At 38.7% G+C, this 17,554-nt stretch overlaps 2 protein-coding genes across 4 annotated transcripts; one reads left to right on the top strand and one right to left on the bottom strand.

Moving 5' to 3' along the window:
• Positions 1-3,179: 3,179 nt before the first annotated feature.
• Positions 3,180-10,317, top strand: LOC118236557 (non-POU domain-containing octamer-binding protein-like). 2 transcript variants are annotated; one of them, XM_035435048.1, is made up of 10 exons: positions 3,180-3,313; positions 4,500-4,642; positions 4,732-4,925; positions 5,058-5,359; positions 6,823-6,918; positions 7,241-7,437; positions 8,495-8,679; positions 8,913-8,943; positions 9,117-9,208; positions 9,843-10,317. In XM_035435048.1, exons 2-10 carry the CDS (start codon positions 4,501-4,503, stop codon positions 9,936-9,938), a joined length of 1,335 nt encoding a protein of 444 aa, XP_035290939.1. In that variant the 5' UTR covers positions 3,180-3,313; position 4,500; the 3' UTR covers positions 9,939-10,317. The 2 variants fall into 2 exon arrangements, with proteins under 2 accessions (XP_035290939.1, XP_035290938.1); XM_035435047.1 differs by having other exon boundaries at positions 3,180-3,318.
• A 617-nt stretch (positions 10,318-10,934) lies between these two features.
• LOC118236322 (ras-related protein Rab-7L1-like) lies at positions 10,935-14,667 on the bottom strand. 2 transcript variants are annotated; one of them, XM_035434592.1, is made up of 5 exons: positions 14,416-14,667; positions 13,154-13,225; positions 12,481-12,680; positions 12,249-12,370; positions 10,935-12,156 (listed from the first exon to the last, which is right to left on the bottom strand). In XM_035434592.1, the coding sequence occupies exons 1-5, from the start codon at positions 14,534-14,536 to the stop codon at positions 11,994-11,996; spliced, it is 678 nt and encodes a 225-aa protein (XP_035290483.1). In that variant the 5' UTR covers positions 14,537-14,667; the 3' UTR covers positions 10,935-11,993. The 2 variants fall into 2 exon arrangements, with proteins under 2 accessions (XP_035290483.1, XP_035290484.1); XM_035434593.1 differs by having other exon boundaries at positions 12,481-12,662.
• Between the last annotated feature and the right edge of the window lie 2,887 nt (positions 14,668-17,554).

The following is a 17,554-nucleotide window of genomic DNA, read 5'->3' as shown; positions in this document are numbered from 1 at the left end:
ATGGCATGTGCATTACACTTTGAATTTTTGATTACATCTTTTGAGAACAGCTTTTTCGGGGAATGTGTATTAGACATTGAGACAATCTGAGTCAATTATCAATGCCTCTTCCATACAAGAATACACATAAATTTCATATTTATTAGAAAAACATGATGCCTGTACATCCATTTCATTTTAGCTATATAACATGACTTAGGCCATTTATCCTTGTTAAAATGCAATTTAGATCAGAAACCAGGCAAAGATAAATCAAAACATTTGTTGCAAAAAACAGTATGGGGGAATTGTTTCTATTGTTTTTCTAATACACACAGTCATTTTATGTTTGCAAGCTTAATACTTTGTCACTTCTAGCTGATATAGGCCTATTTGTATAGGCTACACTGCACCTCATCATAGGTGGCTTAAAAGCCTGTTCATTTTTTAACTATATTGTGTGAGAAAGAGAGCTGACAGCTCATCTTGCTGAAACACTTATTTAGTGTAGTGATGCACACCACATCCATGGTGCATCACTACATGACATTTTGGCATTTAGCAGACACTTATCCAGAGCAATTTACAAAGAGTACATTTTACATGCAATCCATTACCCAGCTGGATATCTACAAAAGCAATTCAGGTTAAGTACCATGCTCAAGGGTACAATGTCGAATCCACAAACTTTGGGTTAAAAACCCAGTTCAAACATTACACTACACTGGATCACTGGTCTATCAAGTCAGCACTAGTCAGTCACCCAGGATGGCGTATAATTGGCCATGGCATTGCCCAACACGGAAGAGCTTAAATCACTGTGATTGTCTTACTCTGACCGTGCACAGGAAAACTTCAGCATAAAGCATACATATTGAATTATACCACTTTAACACAACAGCTGAACTGGTGTACTACAAAGTTAACAGCAGTATGCACCTAATATGAAAATGCATGCTTGCCTTTGTTCTCTACAATTATTCCAAATTGAGAAGGAAGAAAAATCTTGGATTAAAAATGTTTTTTAAAGAGTTGCATAACAAGGATATGAAATCAGAACAATAGGGTGCCCTAAACCTTCAGTGACCAACACCCATTAATAAGTGAGAGTCCAGCAGGAAGGAAAGAGGGACACACGGTTCACTTGCTCACTAGATTTCAGAGTCACAACTGCATCATGAGACATGGCTGTAGAATTAGTATATGTAAAGACTGACATCTTGTGGTAGGATGACAAATTATGGCCAGGATGACTTTCTATATGGCCAGATTAAATCAACATTTGTCTAAAAATTTTATTCACAGTGAAAAGCACATTTTGGTGTTTTTCATCTCAAGTGGAGTTCGGAGAGTTTGGCAATGACTGAAATAACTGAGAAATCTGTGTCTGCTTTTTTTATATGCTGCACCTGCAGACGGGTGACAAATTAAAGGAAAAACCTGAGTAAATAAGTGGAGAAACAGAAGAAATACAGATACTTCCATACAGGTGTACTGCATGATACAATTGAACAATTAACATTTTATCATGCTCTGTGGCATGTAAAAAAATGCTGAGCAGGCCCAGTTGACCTCGATTTTGGATCAAGATGGAAAGAGGATCTAAGTGACTTTGAAAGAGGGTTTATTATTGGGGTACAGGAGTTTCAGCTACAAAGACTGCTCAACTGGCCAGTGTTTCAATTGGAGCAGTGACTAAAGTGATATCTGCATTTAAATCTATGGGAAAGACATCAGTAAGGGATGGAAATTGTGGTCGAAAGCGCACATTCGATGACTGTGATGCTCATGCATTAGTGCGATATGTAAGGAAAATGAGAAAAGCAACTCTTCCTTAGGTGACTGAGAATGTCAATGCAGGACGTGATCAGATTGCATCAGCAAAAACAATCCATCCACAACTACATAAACAGGGATATCACAGTAGGGTTGTAGTGCATAAACTCTGCATTACAAAGACAAATGCACATTTGAGAGTTCAGTGGTGCAAAAACCATAGGCACTGGTCTACAGAAATGTGGAAAATGGTGATATGGTCAGACAAGTCATTCATCACCATATTCTCAACTATTGTGAGAGTGCATGTGTGGCATAGACCAAGAGAATGGTACAGGCCTGAATGCTTGACCCATTGGGGGGGTCCGGTGGCTCTGTTATGCTGTGGGGGGCATTTTCCTGGCATGGTTTGGGTCCACTTCTCCCCTGGGTCACTGAAAATCAATACAAAGTTATTTGGTTTATTCCTTTAATTTGTCACCTCTCTTAATATGCCTGTTATCAGTAAAATTAACCAGTAAATCCACAGCAGGCAAGAATAATTTTGTTCAACGGATTACTTTAACAACTCTATGCATAAATCATGAACAAACTGTTGTCATCGTTTTGAAAATTCCATTAGGCTATGACTGTAGCAACATCAGATTTGCTCCAAGCTTAAACGCTCAATATGCAATATTAGCATGTCAGTTCAGCAGTCCAGCACTATAAATACTATAGCATTACTTACTGTAGCCATATATTCTAGATCAGTGTGTTTAGATGACATTAATTGTTGAATACCTCATAATCTAGGTTACACCATAATAACGATAATAAAGTTACTTCTGAAATGTACCATATAAGTGAAAATACGATTGATAAATAATATTATAAAACATGATACAACCCTTTGTTTTCCTTCTTCTCCACAAGGCCACACCGATCACACTGAATAATGTAATTAGCACAGTGCAGGCTGCGAGGCTATAGCTGCACCAACTCCATGCTTAATTAGATCTGGCTTCCCCTCCGAATATGATCCACACCATACCCAAATGTTTTTTTCAACCTTACTATTTTGTACCATTGCGTGGAAAAGCTGGAACTGATTCGGGTTCAGTAAACTGGGTAAAACTCTAATTGCCTACTATTGAGTATACAAGCTGCATATAACTGTATGCAACTTGTATACTCAACAGTAGCCAAGTGACGCGGCCTCAGTTCACACTATCTTAAACATAGTTACCATGGGATTTAACCAATAGAATTGAATATAGTTTGTTCAAAGGAATCATGTACCAATCGAATTCGTGAAAGGGTCTGACATATTTAATAGTAGCCAAATTATTTTCCAATCAAACCACGATTCTGTGTGATTGACGTTTCAAGACCACCTTACTGCAAATAAATTATCCGGTGCTAGCGAATCACTTTGGGCAGTAGGGAGGGCGGTTAACAACCATCAAGTTAAGCTGTGATAAAGAAACAAACACGCTTTTCTTTCTTCTTTGCCTGCATACTGGGGCGAACTCTGGCAACCTAGCTACAGTTTTAATCCCGTTTCTGATATTTTTGAGTAAGGTAAATTTGGAAGGTTTTCGGACGTTTTAGTGAAGGGGATCGTTTTTATGTGCTTGGCATAAAGGCTGTCTCATTGTTGCTGTCTATGATGGCTCGTAACAATTAGTTTGATTCTCTGTTAGACTAGCTAGCTGACTTTAAGAAATTAGCTGGATAACATTTTCCGACAATCTACGTAATTGACACTGTTTTGCTAGCTGGCTAGCTAGCTAAATTTGTTTTATTAATGTTGTATGACCAGACGTTTTGTTGTTAGCTAGTTAACATAGCGTTATGCTAGTAAAATACTTTCAACATAACTATTGGGAAGAAATGTAATTTAATTTGACAATATTAGATAGCTGTATCGCTGTGGTAATACGGCGCGGGGGTCTTGCTACTTAGTTTAGCAAGTTATAACGTGTAGAGCTAGCTAACTTGGCTAACCATGGATGATTTCGTCAACCAGCTACTGCAAGAAATCCGAAATATGTAATTTTTATACTCTGCAAATGTTTGTGGCGGAGGTAAAATAATTAGAAATAAAACGAGTCGCTTGCCTCGTTGAAGTTTAACGTTAGATAGCTAGCTGGCGCTAGTTCGGTAACCAGAGGATACATCTAACGTTAATATTGGCTAGCAAGTGTTAGTTATCTCAGTCTGGGCACTTTAATTTTGGAATTCAACGAGGAACGCATCGAGTTTAGCATAGTTGGCTTTGGTCTTTTTGCTAATGTTATGTTGGTATTGGTTATGAATGCTGTTTGAATTTTTTTTTGGCCATTAGATAATCGATTTGCCCTCAGACGGCGCTTCTCTTACCTAACCAGCGTGTTTTTCGAAGTTGCATAACGAACGCATGGCAGTGTTGGCTATGTTGACAGTTACCTTACTGTACCGTATTTTGCTGTAATTGTTGAAAAAATAATTTCGTGTGTTTTTCCCACATTTGTGCAAGACACTCAACCGCGGGTAGGAGTTCAGTGTTCTTCTTTTGTCCCTCCCCCCCGACTTGTAGCAGTCCTGTAACGTTTTATTGCCTTGCCTAAAACTAAAAGGTTACAGAGGGTTCTAAGGGTTTGATCTGAAACATGGGTTTATTTGTTAACTTTCCTTTCCTTTTGAATAATAACCATAGTATTTTTGTAATCCAATGTTAATTTAGTTTTGAATTGGGCGTGTTCATGTGGTGTCCCTTTTAGAATGCATGGGAACAGAGGAACTCGCCCTGAACAACACAACCAAGGTCCTCCCAGACATCAGGATGCCCTAGACCACCAGAACAAAGCAACAGATGCTAAGAGCAATGGACAGCATTCAGAAACCGGTGAACCACAAAATTCAAGTAAGTTGATTTGATGGGTGAATTGGTCAGATTTTTCCTCTAGTTTTGTGATCTGCTTTTTCTTATTACAAAAATGTGTGCTCCTCCAGACACATCCCTGACCATAGATCTACAGAGTTTCAGAAAGCCAGGAGAGAAGGCTTATACTCAGCGCAGCAGACTGTTTGTAGGTAATCTACCGGCTGGGGTGACTGAGGAGGAGGTTGAGAAGCTGTTCTCCAAGTATGGAAAGTCTTCAGAAATTTTCATTCACAAGGACAGGGGCTTTGGTTTCATTAGGCTGGTAAGTCACAGAACAAAATAATTTCTGACTTTAGACTTGTGTACTAGAAATTCCATTTTCCCTTAATCCCTACTTGTTTAACATTTCACTTTTTTTAAATTTATTTATTTATTTATTTTTTATAACCCGTAGGAGTCAAGAACCTTAGCGGAGATTGCTAAAGCAGAGCTTGATGACACGCCTTTCAGGGGCAGGCAACTCCGTGTCCGCTTTGCAACCCATGGGGCAGCGCTCTCTGTAAAGAATCTGCCTCAGTTTCTTTCAAACGAGCTGCTGGAAGAGGCTTTCTCCATCTTCGGTCCGATTGAGAGGGCCATCGTCATCGTGGACGACCGTGGAAGACCCACCGGGAAAGGGATTGTGGAGTACGCCAACAAGCCAGCGGCTAGGAAGGCTCTCGATAGATGTGCCGACGGTGCTTTCTTGTTGACTGCGTAAGTGACTTTGAGTTTTGTTCTCGGGACAGTCATCTAAAGGTGGCATTATACTTGATAAGAAAGCTAATTTGGGTGAAATCTAGCCACATCCGTCCTTGGTGCCGCAAATGTGTGTCTATTGCATGTTCAAACTGTTTAGTGACACTCTCCCAATGCAGGGCACATATTCAGATTCTGTAGTTGAGAGAACCCATGAGGAATGTGGAAGTGATGTTTGCCACACCGATAAGCACAGAAAACCGCAATGACTGCGGTAAAGGAGCAGAAAGAGCCAGAAGATGGACATGGATGATTTCAAAGTCATGTTTGTTTAGCGCTGCAAAAAAATGAAAGAAGAAAGAGAAGATGCAGTATTATTCTGCTCAGTTAGATGATAAAACGAGATGCTGCCAAAACAGTCACCCATGTGATATTAAATCAGTTGCAGGGAATTGGCGCATTTATGCTAGTGTGTGAACATCTTCATCCACAAACACCTTGCTTTATGGTATTTAGTTTGTACAAACAAGCCAAAGTTTGTGTCCGCAGCAAGTGCTCTCAGCTTAATGGGGGTTGTTTTCAGTTGTAATGGACACTGTTTTAGTAAATATATGATGTATCCATAAGACAAACATGGCAAACTGTTCATAAACTCTCATATTCCACCGAAACAGTCCACTAAAATGTGTTTCTGAAAACATTTGCGGCGAGAAATAGACCATGTAATTTCTGAATCTTGGTTCATATTTGATTTGCAACGCCTTGTTTGACAGTGTGTTCCAAGTATCATAAATAATTTGCTTATGGAATACTTTATGCAAATGAGGTGGACTCACCTACTCCTCCACCCCAGGATGCATTTTTCAGAATTGTGTTTAGGTGGAGCCAGGCTGAAATGGCGTAATTACTCTTTAAGGTAGAGAATGCGTAAAAAATAAAAATTCATCAGAGAATGCTCTGAACAGAATAAAATGGCTTTGAAAGAATGCTATTTCAATTGACAATGATTTAAAAAAAAAAAAAAAAAAAAAGATTATTTAAACAGTAATAGTTGGTAACAAACCATCCTTCCTAACAGGGTCTCAGCTGAAGACAGTAAGTGGAAAAGCTTGCAGCCCTGTGTAGAACGGTGTCTGTAAGTTGTCAGATTGTAGATTGTCCAGGATTTTGCTGTACGTGCAGTTGAGACCGAAAGAATTCTTAATGTACGGATATTTTAGGGACGTGCATGATGGGTTATAGTCATTATTGACTCGTTGATCGTGCCTGTTAAGGAAAAATATACAAATTACCAACTGTTTACACAGGAAATCTTTTAACAAATGCATGCAAATGAGTCCAATTTGTTATTTAAAAATTGTATTAAATTGTTAATTTACAACTTAATTAAATAGTATTTAATTAAAGCATGAATCATTTTTGAATGTGTTTTCATTGTTCATGGTGCTGTTTTATTCTGAAACCAACAAAATTTGTATCAGCTTTCCCAGGCCTGTGACTGTGGAACCAATGGAACAGTTTGATGAGGATGAGGGTCTACCTGAGAAGATCGTTTCCAAAAACCAGCAGTATCACAAGTGAGTATTAATGATGCTGTTTTATAAAGATAGGAGGACTGATTGGACCTGTGCTTATACAACTGTATTGTGAACACTGTTTGCTTATTTATGGTTTTGCCCTCAAACACTTGAACCCACACCATCCCTGCGCACGTTACTCATTCCAAGAGTGCAAGAACCTCTAGATATAGTTGGCTCTGTCTGCCATCTTGCATGACAGGTTTTTCACTTGCCCCTTTTCCATCCATTTTGTTGGTTCAAATGGGAAACCAGTGTTTTGGAAAAAGAATTCCCCCTTCAGCAGACATTAACACAGGAAAAAACAAAATGCTGATTTCAGAGAGCGGGAACAGCCGCCACGATTCGCCCATCCGGGGACGTTCGAGTACGAGTACGCCATGCGCTGGAAGGCCCTGATGGAGATGGAGAAGCAGCAGTACGAACAGGTGGACCGGAACATCAAAGAGGCCCAGGAGAAGCTGGAGGCAGAGATGGAGGCGGCGAGGCACGAGCACCAGGTCATGCTGATGAGGCAGGGTGAGTGTGGCCTAGCGTGGCCGTGGCAGTGGGGAAGGAAATGGGCCTGGTTAGCCCAGTTGTGTCCTCCCGTACGGAAATGTACTGAAGTGCATTGCCAATATGTTGACGTATTTTAAAATTTGGCAATAAATGTATTTTGCTGCTGTCTATTTTGTTAGAGTATTACAGTATCTGAAAGCGGCAGGTCTTTGTATATTTGCCCGTATATTGTAAAATTTTTCAATATCGTGATATGTTTTAGAAGGTAGTTTATTTCATTTCCGTAAGGGCTAAGTTGTCATTATAGAAGTTTGTCTCCTGGACATGATTCCCCCCCTCCCCAAACTTATACCTGTAACCCTGTTTCCACTCATTGTTATCATGGAGTGTTATGAGTTTGGCTGTGTGCACCACCCTCTCGGGAGAAATGATTTGGTTTGCACCATTGCTTCTTCTGAGACCGGTCATTTATCAAGGGCTACCACTTCTGCAGGATGTGCGTCAGAGCAGGCTATGAAGGACATTTTTTGTATCCTTGTGTCCCATTTCAGAACTACAGAATTTTCAGTCTTTTGCTGAAGGAAAGTCTGTATATGCAGAGGAAAATGGGGCAAATGTTTTTGCCATTAATTTGTTCGTAAGAAGCAACCCATTACCTAGCATTTGACATGCAACCATAGTGTCCTTAGAAAATCAAGAGCACTGTATGTATTTGGCATATTGCTGGGGAGTCTGCTGATTTTAGGGTTAATCGCCGGATTTTTAATGTACTTCACTTGTTTTTGAGCAGCTTTGTATGTCTGATCGATTTATTCAGTTGGCTGTCTTCAATGTTCACGGTTCTAATGTAACTTAAACTCACCAAACTCTTCCTAGTAATTTTAAAAGGAGTGAGAGCACAGAATAATGTTTGAACTGAGCACTGGTTTATAATTTGCATCCCTAATTTATGCCCCAAGATCCAAGGTGCCTGTTAACTGTGACATGGCTCCCTAAACGCAGCTCAGTGGGCTTTAGTGATTTCTGTGGAGCCACCAGTGCTAAGGCGGTAAGGTTTTGGTGTGATCCCCACCAGACCTGCTGCGGCGTCAGGACGAGCTGAGGAGGATGGAGGAGCTGCACAGCCAGGAGCTGCAGAAGCGCAAGCAGATCGAGCTGCGGCAGGAGGAGGAGCGCCGCCGCCGGGAGGAGGGGATGCGGATGCACAACGAGGACATGAGGAGGCAGCAGGAGGGCTTCAAGGGCCCCTTCCCTGAGAATGTGAGTCCCTGAGCTCTACCCGACGCTGCCACCAAACGCAAAGCAACCTTTGCTGCACACTGTGTGACTGTGACGCTGAAATATCGTCTGAGAACACAGTGTTGTGTACGACTCATTTAAGGACAAACTGCAGTGCATAACAATTTAATTGGGCTCTTTATTAAATTCACATGAATATGGTGGGATTTGGAAAATAATTTGTGCTGTGTGCTAATTGCACTTTGTTTTTCCAGCGGGAGCAGGAGATGAGGATGCACATGGCAGGTAAGTGCACTCCGTTTCGGCCGACTCAGGGCTTGGAACCACAGGGTTGTGGGTTCAATTCCCACGTGAGGAAAGCTGTGTAAGTCACTGTAGATGCGTGTCTAAAAACGCACGTCTGTCATCCACTGGGCTGGGTTTGGATCTATAAACTCTGCACTCCCTGTGTCATTGAGGTCAAGCGATGGGAATGAACAGAAACTCCAGCGGAGGGAATCCTGCACCCGCAGGAGCTGGAAACATACCAACCGATCCTGTACCTTTAACGGTAATGTCAGCAGTTGCTAAATTGATTGTGATCAGTGGATTCCTGCGTGTTTGAAATACGGGATGCTAGAAACTTGACAATAAGTAGGGAACTTGGTCTACATGCAATACCATTACCAACAGTGATGTTCAAAATAAAATAAAATAAAATTTTACCTCTACTTGAGTAACTCAGTATGTTGGTACAGACCAAACCTGTTACATGAGCAGCACTTGTTTTAACGTTTTTATCAATTAAATGCAGTCTTATCTAGAGAAAAGTTTCCCTAAAATTCAGAGCTTAGCTGCTGCACACTATTCAACGGGGACACTCCCTGAGCGAGTTTAGTTGCAGTCCTTTAAATCACAAACATGTACAGTGCCTTTTCTGTAAGTACAATAAAAAAAATTTAAAAAAACTGCTAAAGTGCCTCCGATGTACTTTGTGACTTTATTTTCACTGAAAATATGGCTAATACCACCCTCTTTTTGGAGATTTAGTATTGTTCAATGTCAAACTAGTTCAGACACAATTAGGTGGCATCTTCGAGGAAAATTATATATACTAGTCAGTGGTAACATGTCAAAATGAAACCTACCTGCCTCTAACTCTCCTTTTCCTTTATGTTGCCTTTGCATTGATGCTGTGACTCCAGCCCGGAGCAGGAAACCCCATTCCGGGCCAAGCAGGCTTTCCGAGAGGCCCCCCCGGGCCCGCTGATTTTGGCCCTAACAAGCGCCGTAGATTCTGAGGACTCAAATAGATTTTTCTTTTCTTTTTTTTCTTTTCTTTTTTTAAGAAAAACTTTCTTTGTACAATATTTTAAATGCAATTTTGGATTTTCTGCTTTTATGTGCCTTTGAAATTGTATGGAACTTATTTGGGATTTTAACTGGGTTGAATTTTGATGTAGGACTACAAAAGCCCAACCCCATCCTCTGGGTTGGAGCATAGTCCATTGTTAAAATGCCTGTGTTCAGCTCTTTTTTTTTTTTTTTTTTTTTTTTTTTGTTAATCCAACTCTCCCAAACTTTGTACATTTATATAGGCTTGTTACTTGCATTTTCCTCATGTCTGTTGGTTTCTGGAAAGTAGCTGCTTTTCGTTACATTAAATACATTTTTAAAATAGTTTGTGTTGTTGTCTGCATCTGTACATAAAGGCCAAACTGAGATCTGTTGGCTGAAAATATCAGGTACCATAAGCTACCATGCTTATTACTGCCCTCCACTGGCAAAATAAATATTAGCTTGTGTATTGGTTCACATCACTAAACATGGGCTTTAGGCCAGTTTTGGTTAACAACTGCAACTTTTCTTTGAGTGAGTTGGAAAAAACTGAAGTCCCTAAATCTGATAGAAACAAAGATACCTTTTCTGCATTATATTTCTGGCACAATAGAAGTATATGCTGATTTGTCTCTGGAGGGCCACAGTCCCATAGCCCGTCAGGGTGTTTTCCTATAATGGAATGCTTTGACACAAACAAACCTTCAAGGTGAATATTCATAGGCAACTGACTCCCTATAGTGGTTAACATTAGTATACATCTTATTTTAGGTTGTAGCCAAAGGTTACAGTACGAGATACACTTGATAGGAACATTATGTAGTTTCATTGTTGCCATGTTTATTATAAGACACTTTGGGCAACTAGCTTTTGTATTGAATTCTGTTCTCCCATCAAGATGTCTTCCTCCCTATGGGAACGGCTGTTACTGTTTATAGTCGCAACTTAGCTAGCTTGGTAATTCACCTCCATTTATTTAAATCAGGGAAAATTAATTTGATACAGCATGCATGCTATCTAGCTACATGTAGCCAACTTCACTAATAAAAGCGAACAAAGCTGCTAACAAAGACTCCCGTCCTCATCAGGGTTCACTCATAATAAAACATAGCAAACTGCCTAGGCTTCGGTAGTTTACCTGCATTCATTTCAATCAGGGGAACTTGAATTCACTACAGCATGCATGTGATCTATCTACATGTAGCCAACTTCACTAACAAAGTTAATAAAGTTTCTAAGCAATGGTTTCATAAACATTCAATTCACAGGTTGTAGTGAAAATGAAAATGACACTAAATGAATATTTGCTAAACTTTCAACATAATATTTCAAACCATTCTCCTCAGATATATTACATATATATGTAATATGAGATTACATGTTATTTGGCAGGCACTTTTATCCAAAGTGAGGCAAAATAACCATACTGGTGGTTGTTGTAACTACTACAGAACACAGGTCAGATAAGGTAGCACAATTCACATTAAGCACCAGTTATCCATAGCCATTAACATATACATATGATGTTGCATTTGAGAAAATAAAGAAGCTAATATGTGTATAGGCTACAGATAGAGTATACAGTACACACACACACACACACACACACATACACACACACATATACTGCATAATTTTTTTTAAATTCATAGAATGGTCAAATATAAAATAGTGAGTGTTCACCTAAAGAAATGGATGCCTGGAGAAGCTTGTGCTTGATCATCAAGCAGGACCACAAAAAATAAACACAGTGCACAGTTCTGTGAAATTGGGGTCATCGCCAATCCAAAAGAAAAAAACATACTTCCACAATGATGCTGAAACCAAGGCACTAAAAATCCCACCATTTCTCCTACATTTTCTATCCATATAAACTGTGCAGCTGCTGTGCTGTGCCAATGATTACTGTTCACATTGTATGTACGAGGAGGAAAAAGTCTAAATCATAATTCGATTGCAAGTATATAATCTCAGAACCATGGCACAGCAGAGATTTTATTGTGAGTAGTTGGTAATATTTAAAAGGCATTTCTTTTTACACCAGCACCACAGCAGGAACTTTGCTGTGTGTTTCGGTTGAGTTTGGTTTCTAACTGGTTCTCCAGAATTTCATCTTTCGGCCTTGCACATTCAAGAATTTCATCTGGTTGTTGTTTTTCCATGAGAGCTTCCACAATACATCTGTTGAAAAAGAGAAATAATTAAAATGAACATTTTGAAATTAAAGTTTTTAATAGGATGCCCAACAAAAGCAGAACAGAAGTTGTGCATACCTGACTGTTTCTTCAATGTGTATGTTTTCCTTAACTGATATCTCCTTCCATGCAATAAATTGAAGTAACCTGGAAGTGTCCTCTATCTCTTGACTTGACACAGCATGTTCTGTGAGGTCACTCTAGAGAAAATATGATTACATTGACCCACACAACTATTGACACCACTTGCAAAAGAGCATGATAAATACTTATTTCATATACACACTTCACAAGCATGGAAAATTGTTACCTTATTTCCCAGAAGAATGCAAGGTATTGGAAGTCCATTTCCACTCAGTATCACATCATCCACAGTTTTCTTCAGTAAGGTGCAATATTGAAAGGATTTCTGACTGGTCAAATCAAACATTATGATACAAGCATGTGCATCTTTATAAAAGGCTCTTGTAAACGGTAAGGTATCCTCTTGTCCTGAAAGATGAGAGGAGACTGAAATAAAAGTAAAGTAGACAATTTCTCGAATGTACTGCAGTTGGCAAATGCAACATGAAAAACTGGCTATTCCATTAGTGGCTGAGCGACCAGATATGACCAGCCATAAATGGTACTCTTTTATCGTTGAGAATAAAAATGTATTCAGCCGCACCAGTACACAGACCATACCGGTCTGTGTACCTCAGCATACCTTTCACTGTTGCCACTGTATACTGAGGGCTTAACTCAGCATATTTTCATGAAGAACCTGCACTTGGACTGTCATTCGCTGAACTACAAGTGCTGTCACACAGTTACATGGTCTTTCTATCCAATAGTGCTAGTCTTAACATTTGTAACGTTTTCCTTTTCCTAACATTTTTGAGACATCCCAGTATTTGACTTTTTTCAATGCTGTGTTAATTTTAAAGATTCAATTAATTAAATATTAATTTAATACACTATTTGAATTATTAATTATTCCATACCTTCTATATCCCAAAACTGCAGCCTCATGGTTTGTTCACTGGACCATTCAATTGTTTTCATAGCAAAGTCCACTGCGTAATGAGATAAACATAACAGTTAATTTTCTTTTTCAGAATCAGCCTTTGTGGATAGAAATTCACAAGATTCTCAGTGCTTTTACAAATAACAGTCTTTTTTTTTTAGAAAACAAAATATACCCATTGAATTGGACCCTTTGTTTTTGCACACAGTTTTTCATTCCATGGTCATGATTATCTAAGTACCACATATATTTTCCAATTATCTTTGCACATGTAGTTACCCCAGGGGTGCAAAAGAGGACTGATACATTTCAGGATTTTCTGCGATAAAGCAAACAAGCCCAAGGCATGCCAATACAGTGGGGAAAAACATTGCTAACTGAATAGCAAAATAAAAATTTTGCTATTATAAAATTTATAAAAATGTATTTAATTATAAAACGTCATTCTACCATCAGTGCTAAATATGGGATAAATATACAATCATTGGTTATCCATGTAAAGATATCGCTTTCAAGATTCAGTGGTCATTTATTGTCTTGAACAATCCATTTGAGAAATAAACACGCAAATAGAAAGCGGGAGTAGGTATTTACAATAAGTCACACACAAAACTTGCTATTTACACCAGTGCAACTTTTTTCAGTTTGTTGTGGTTTGATTGACAACTGTTTTATCCAGTAGAGGACAGTACAAGCTTTCCAAAGGTGCATGGCAAGTTTCCATTGAAATTTTAAGCATTTTCATGTTATAGAATTATGCTTTACTCTACATTTACATCTTGTAGTATTTTTGCTTAGATTTTTTTACTGTGATAAAAAAAAAATCTAAGTGATAAATACTAATGCCTAAAATGTATTTTTCCTAATATTCTTTTCCCATAATTAGTGCTCGTGCATAACATATGGCCATTCTGGGCCTTTGTTTAACTACATCAAGTCTCATTAAGCAGTCTCACATTAAGCAGAAATAATGCTTACCAGACAAAAAAATGTTATTTAAATCATATTCCCATCCTCTTGACCACAGATAGTAATCATCAAAAGCTTTGATGGCAAAGGCTCTTAATTTCTCAGCATTTAGTCTCATTAAGCATTGTCTTGTTAAACTGTATCGAATACCAATTTGGCAGGTAAAGGTTAATAAATTACACAGCAGAAGCTACTTTTACACGTATTTGACGGTTGACATTTTCAGAACCTGGAGCACAAACTGTAAAGCAAAGAGACAGATATACATACCGCCAATGGTGGTTTTGTACCCTTCACTGAAAACGCCATTAACATAATGTTGTACAAAAGATGTTTTACCCACTTTTGACCGACCAATAACTAATATTTTGAACAAATGATCTGAAGGCATTGCTTTAGTTTTAACATCCTTATAAAAGTTTCTGTTTCATAGCTTCTGTAGATAATTATTCAAGTTGAAACTGAGACAGTTCTTACCACTGACTGGACTTAAGAGCAGATGACTGACTGTAAGCAAGCAGTTAACAATTAATTCCAAAGGTCACTGCCGTTCCCCTTCCTTCAAAAAGAATTGCAACGTAATCATATACCCATAAAAATGTAGCCATATTTCAGGATTTTTCTTTATTTTTTTACTGTCACACAGTTACAGCCATAATGTGACAAGAAACTGTACAGGTGGAGGGGCTGTTAGGGCCTTTTTACAAAAAGCATAATGGGTTGTAGCAGTGGTTTAAATCCAATCACTTCATACTGCACTTGTAGTTGGCGGGGGCAGTTCTAGCAGGGCAGAAATTTGACAAACAAACTTATTGGAAAAGTGGCATCCTATGACAGTGCCACGTTGAAAGTCACTGAGCTCTTCAATATGACCCCTTCTACTGCAAATTTTTGTCTATGGAGAATGCATGACTAAATGCTGGATTTTATCCACCTGTTACCAATCGGTGTGGCTGAAGTAGCCAAACCCACTAATTAGAAATGGTGTCCACATACTTTTGGCCATGTAGTGTATTTGAGCCCTCTAAGACTTGAGTCTGAAATCATTGCACTGAAGTCTTCTCCATCATTTCAGATGACAGCATTACCATCAATATAGGGAACTGTGGGTCATCTTCCTAATGTATAAAGTTTTAGATATTCACTGGTGCTTAAATTTTCCATATTCGTGAACCCATATGATGCACAAGCTTATGCAATGTTACAAATATTAGTTAACTGGATTGGTAAAATTAGGTGTGACTAATAAATGTATAAGTGCAGTTAGAAAGTACAGAAAACCAGATCAAAACGATTTGCAATATCAATTTATAATTACTTAATTGGAGAGAACTATAAATTAAAGAATTAATTAATAAAACATTGCATTTATATAGCACTTTTCCAAACACTCAAAGTGCTTCACAGTGATGAGGGGAGCTCACCTCAACCACCGCCAATGTGTTGCACCCACCTGGGTGATGCACAGCAGCCATTTTGCATCATAGTGCTCGCCACACATCAGCTGAGATAGAGAGGGAAAGAACATATTTTAGGTAATTAAATCAGGGGATCATTAGGAGCCAGGTTGGAATTTAGCCAGTACACCAGGTAACCTACTAATCTTTGCGATGAGTGTCATGGGGTCTTTAATGACCACCATGAGTTTAACATTTCATCTGAAAGACAGCATCTCCTACGGCACAGTGTCCCCATCACTGCGCTTGGGGAATTGGGGTTCATTCAACCAGCGGGATGATTGCCCCCTGCTGGCCGACCAACACCACTTCCAGCAGCAACTTTTCCCAGGAGTTCTCCCAGCCCACACTTGCTTGGCTTTAGCCATTTAGCTAAAAAGGAAAACAAAAGACATCCAAATATGCCAGGAACACCTCCGTCTGTGCCTGATTCCTCCTGCTCAAAAGCGCAGAAACGGCTGGAAAGATCCAAAGCTTTGTGATTTTTTTAAACATCTCTTTTTACATACATAAATTACATAAGGAAAAGGTACCATGACACTAAAGAATTAGTAAAGCACCAGAAGATATCCCAAATTGTGTCGGGGAAGGTAAAGAATTACAAGTTAAAAAAAGCAATTCAGACCTCACTTGTTTATTCTAGAAAGCAGTTTGCCAAGAAAAATGAAAATGGACTGTCTTTTCATAGAAGAAAATATTAGTCAATAGAAAGCAGGCTCCAAAAGAAGGGAAGGAGTTTTTTTTTGAGAGATGATGTCACCCAAGAGAAAGGAGGAAAAAACAAAGAATGTTTCAACCAGTAAGAATGACCGTGAGAAAAGAGATGAGAGTTCTCCATATAAAATGATTGATATGTTTTCCAAGGCATCAGTTCAACATCCATGAAGGAGAGCTAAGAATAATATGAAATCAAATTAATGTTTGATACACATAGATTTTGCTGAAAACTATTGATGTAAATTGTCTGCAGAGATCCAAGCAATCCACTTTGCATCCTCTCAGCAGCAGACAACTGTGCATACTGGAACACTTCATGTGGGTGGAGAGGACAAACATTTGCGCTTCACAACCATTTCAGCTTCAAAGGAGAAAAGTCCATTGGCTATTAGTGCTGTGACAAAGTATTTCCCCTCTTCCTGATTTATTCTATTGTTGTATATTTGTCACACTGAATGGTTTCAGATCTTTGGACAAAATGTAATATTAGACAAAGGGAACCCGAGGAAACACAAAACATGTTTTTAAAAGTTATTATTCCATTTATTTGATGAAAAATCTTATTAAATACCCATATCACCCATGTGAAAAAGTAATTGCCCCCTTAAACTTAATAACTGGTAACACCACTTTTAGCAGCAATAACTGCAACCAAACACTTCCTATAATTTGATATCAGTCTTTCACATTCCGGAGGAATTTTAGCACATTCTTATTTGCAGTATTGCTTTAATTCAGACAAATTGGAAGGTTTTCAAGCATTAACTGCTCATTTCAGGTCCTGCCACAGCATCTCTATTGGGTTCAAGTTAGGACTTTGACTAGGCCACTCCAAAACCTTAATTTTGTTTCTTTTCATCCATTGAGATGTAGAATTGCTTTTGTGTTTTTTGAATCAATGTCTTAATGCATAACCCAATTACACTTCAGCTTCAGCTCATGGACAGATTACCAGACATTCAAATGACCTGACTGAGAGTTTTCTGATACAGAGCAAAATGAATGGTTCCTTCAATAATGGTGAGTCATCCAGATCCTGAGACAGCAAAGAATCCCCACACCATCACACTTACATGATCATGTTTGACTGTTGGTATGATGTTCTTACTGTGGAATTCTGTATTTGCTTTACACTATATTTGCTTTTATAGGTGACTTAGTCGATGCGCCTGTCTTAACGACTAATTGTATTTTTATTTATTTTTATTTTTCCATAGATTGCGTTGTTGCCGTTC

Source organism: Anguilla anguilla, chromosome 9 (genome assembly GCF_013347855.1).
Source record: "Anguilla anguilla isolate fAngAng1 chromosome 9, fAngAng1.pri, whole genome shotgun sequence".
NCBI classification, from domain to species: Eukaryota; Metazoa; Chordata; class Actinopteri; order Anguilliformes; family Anguillidae; genus Anguilla; species Anguilla anguilla.
This window is presented reverse-complemented; position numbering and strand designations above follow the sequence as displayed.

Bases quoted from the DNA above. Each gene is read 5' to 3' on its own strand.
- LOC118236322 (XM_035434592.1), bottom strand. From the start codon at position 14,536: ATGCCTTCAGATCATTTGTTCAAAATATTAGTTATTGGTCGGTCAAAA. The intron at 13,226-14,415 runs GTATGTATATCT...CTCATTACGCAG, and splicing joins GTACAAAACCACCATTGGCG to TGGACTTTGCTATGAAAACA. The intron at 12,157-12,248 runs GTATGCACAACT...CTTTTTCAACAG, and splicing joins CACATTGAAGAAACAGTCAG to ATGTATTGTGGAAGCTCTCA.
- LOC118236557 (XM_035435048.1), top strand. From the start codon at position 4,501: ATGCATGGGAACAGAGGAACTCGCCCTGAACAACACAACCAAGGTCCT. The intron at 4,643-4,731 runs GTAAGTTGATTT...GTGCTCCTCCAG, and splicing joins CGGTGAACCACAAAATTCAA to ACACATCCCTGACCATAGAT. The intron at 8,680-8,912 runs GTGAGTCCCTGA...TTGTTTTTCCAG, and splicing joins AGGGCCCCTTCCCTGAGAAT to CGGGAGCAGGAGATGAGGAT.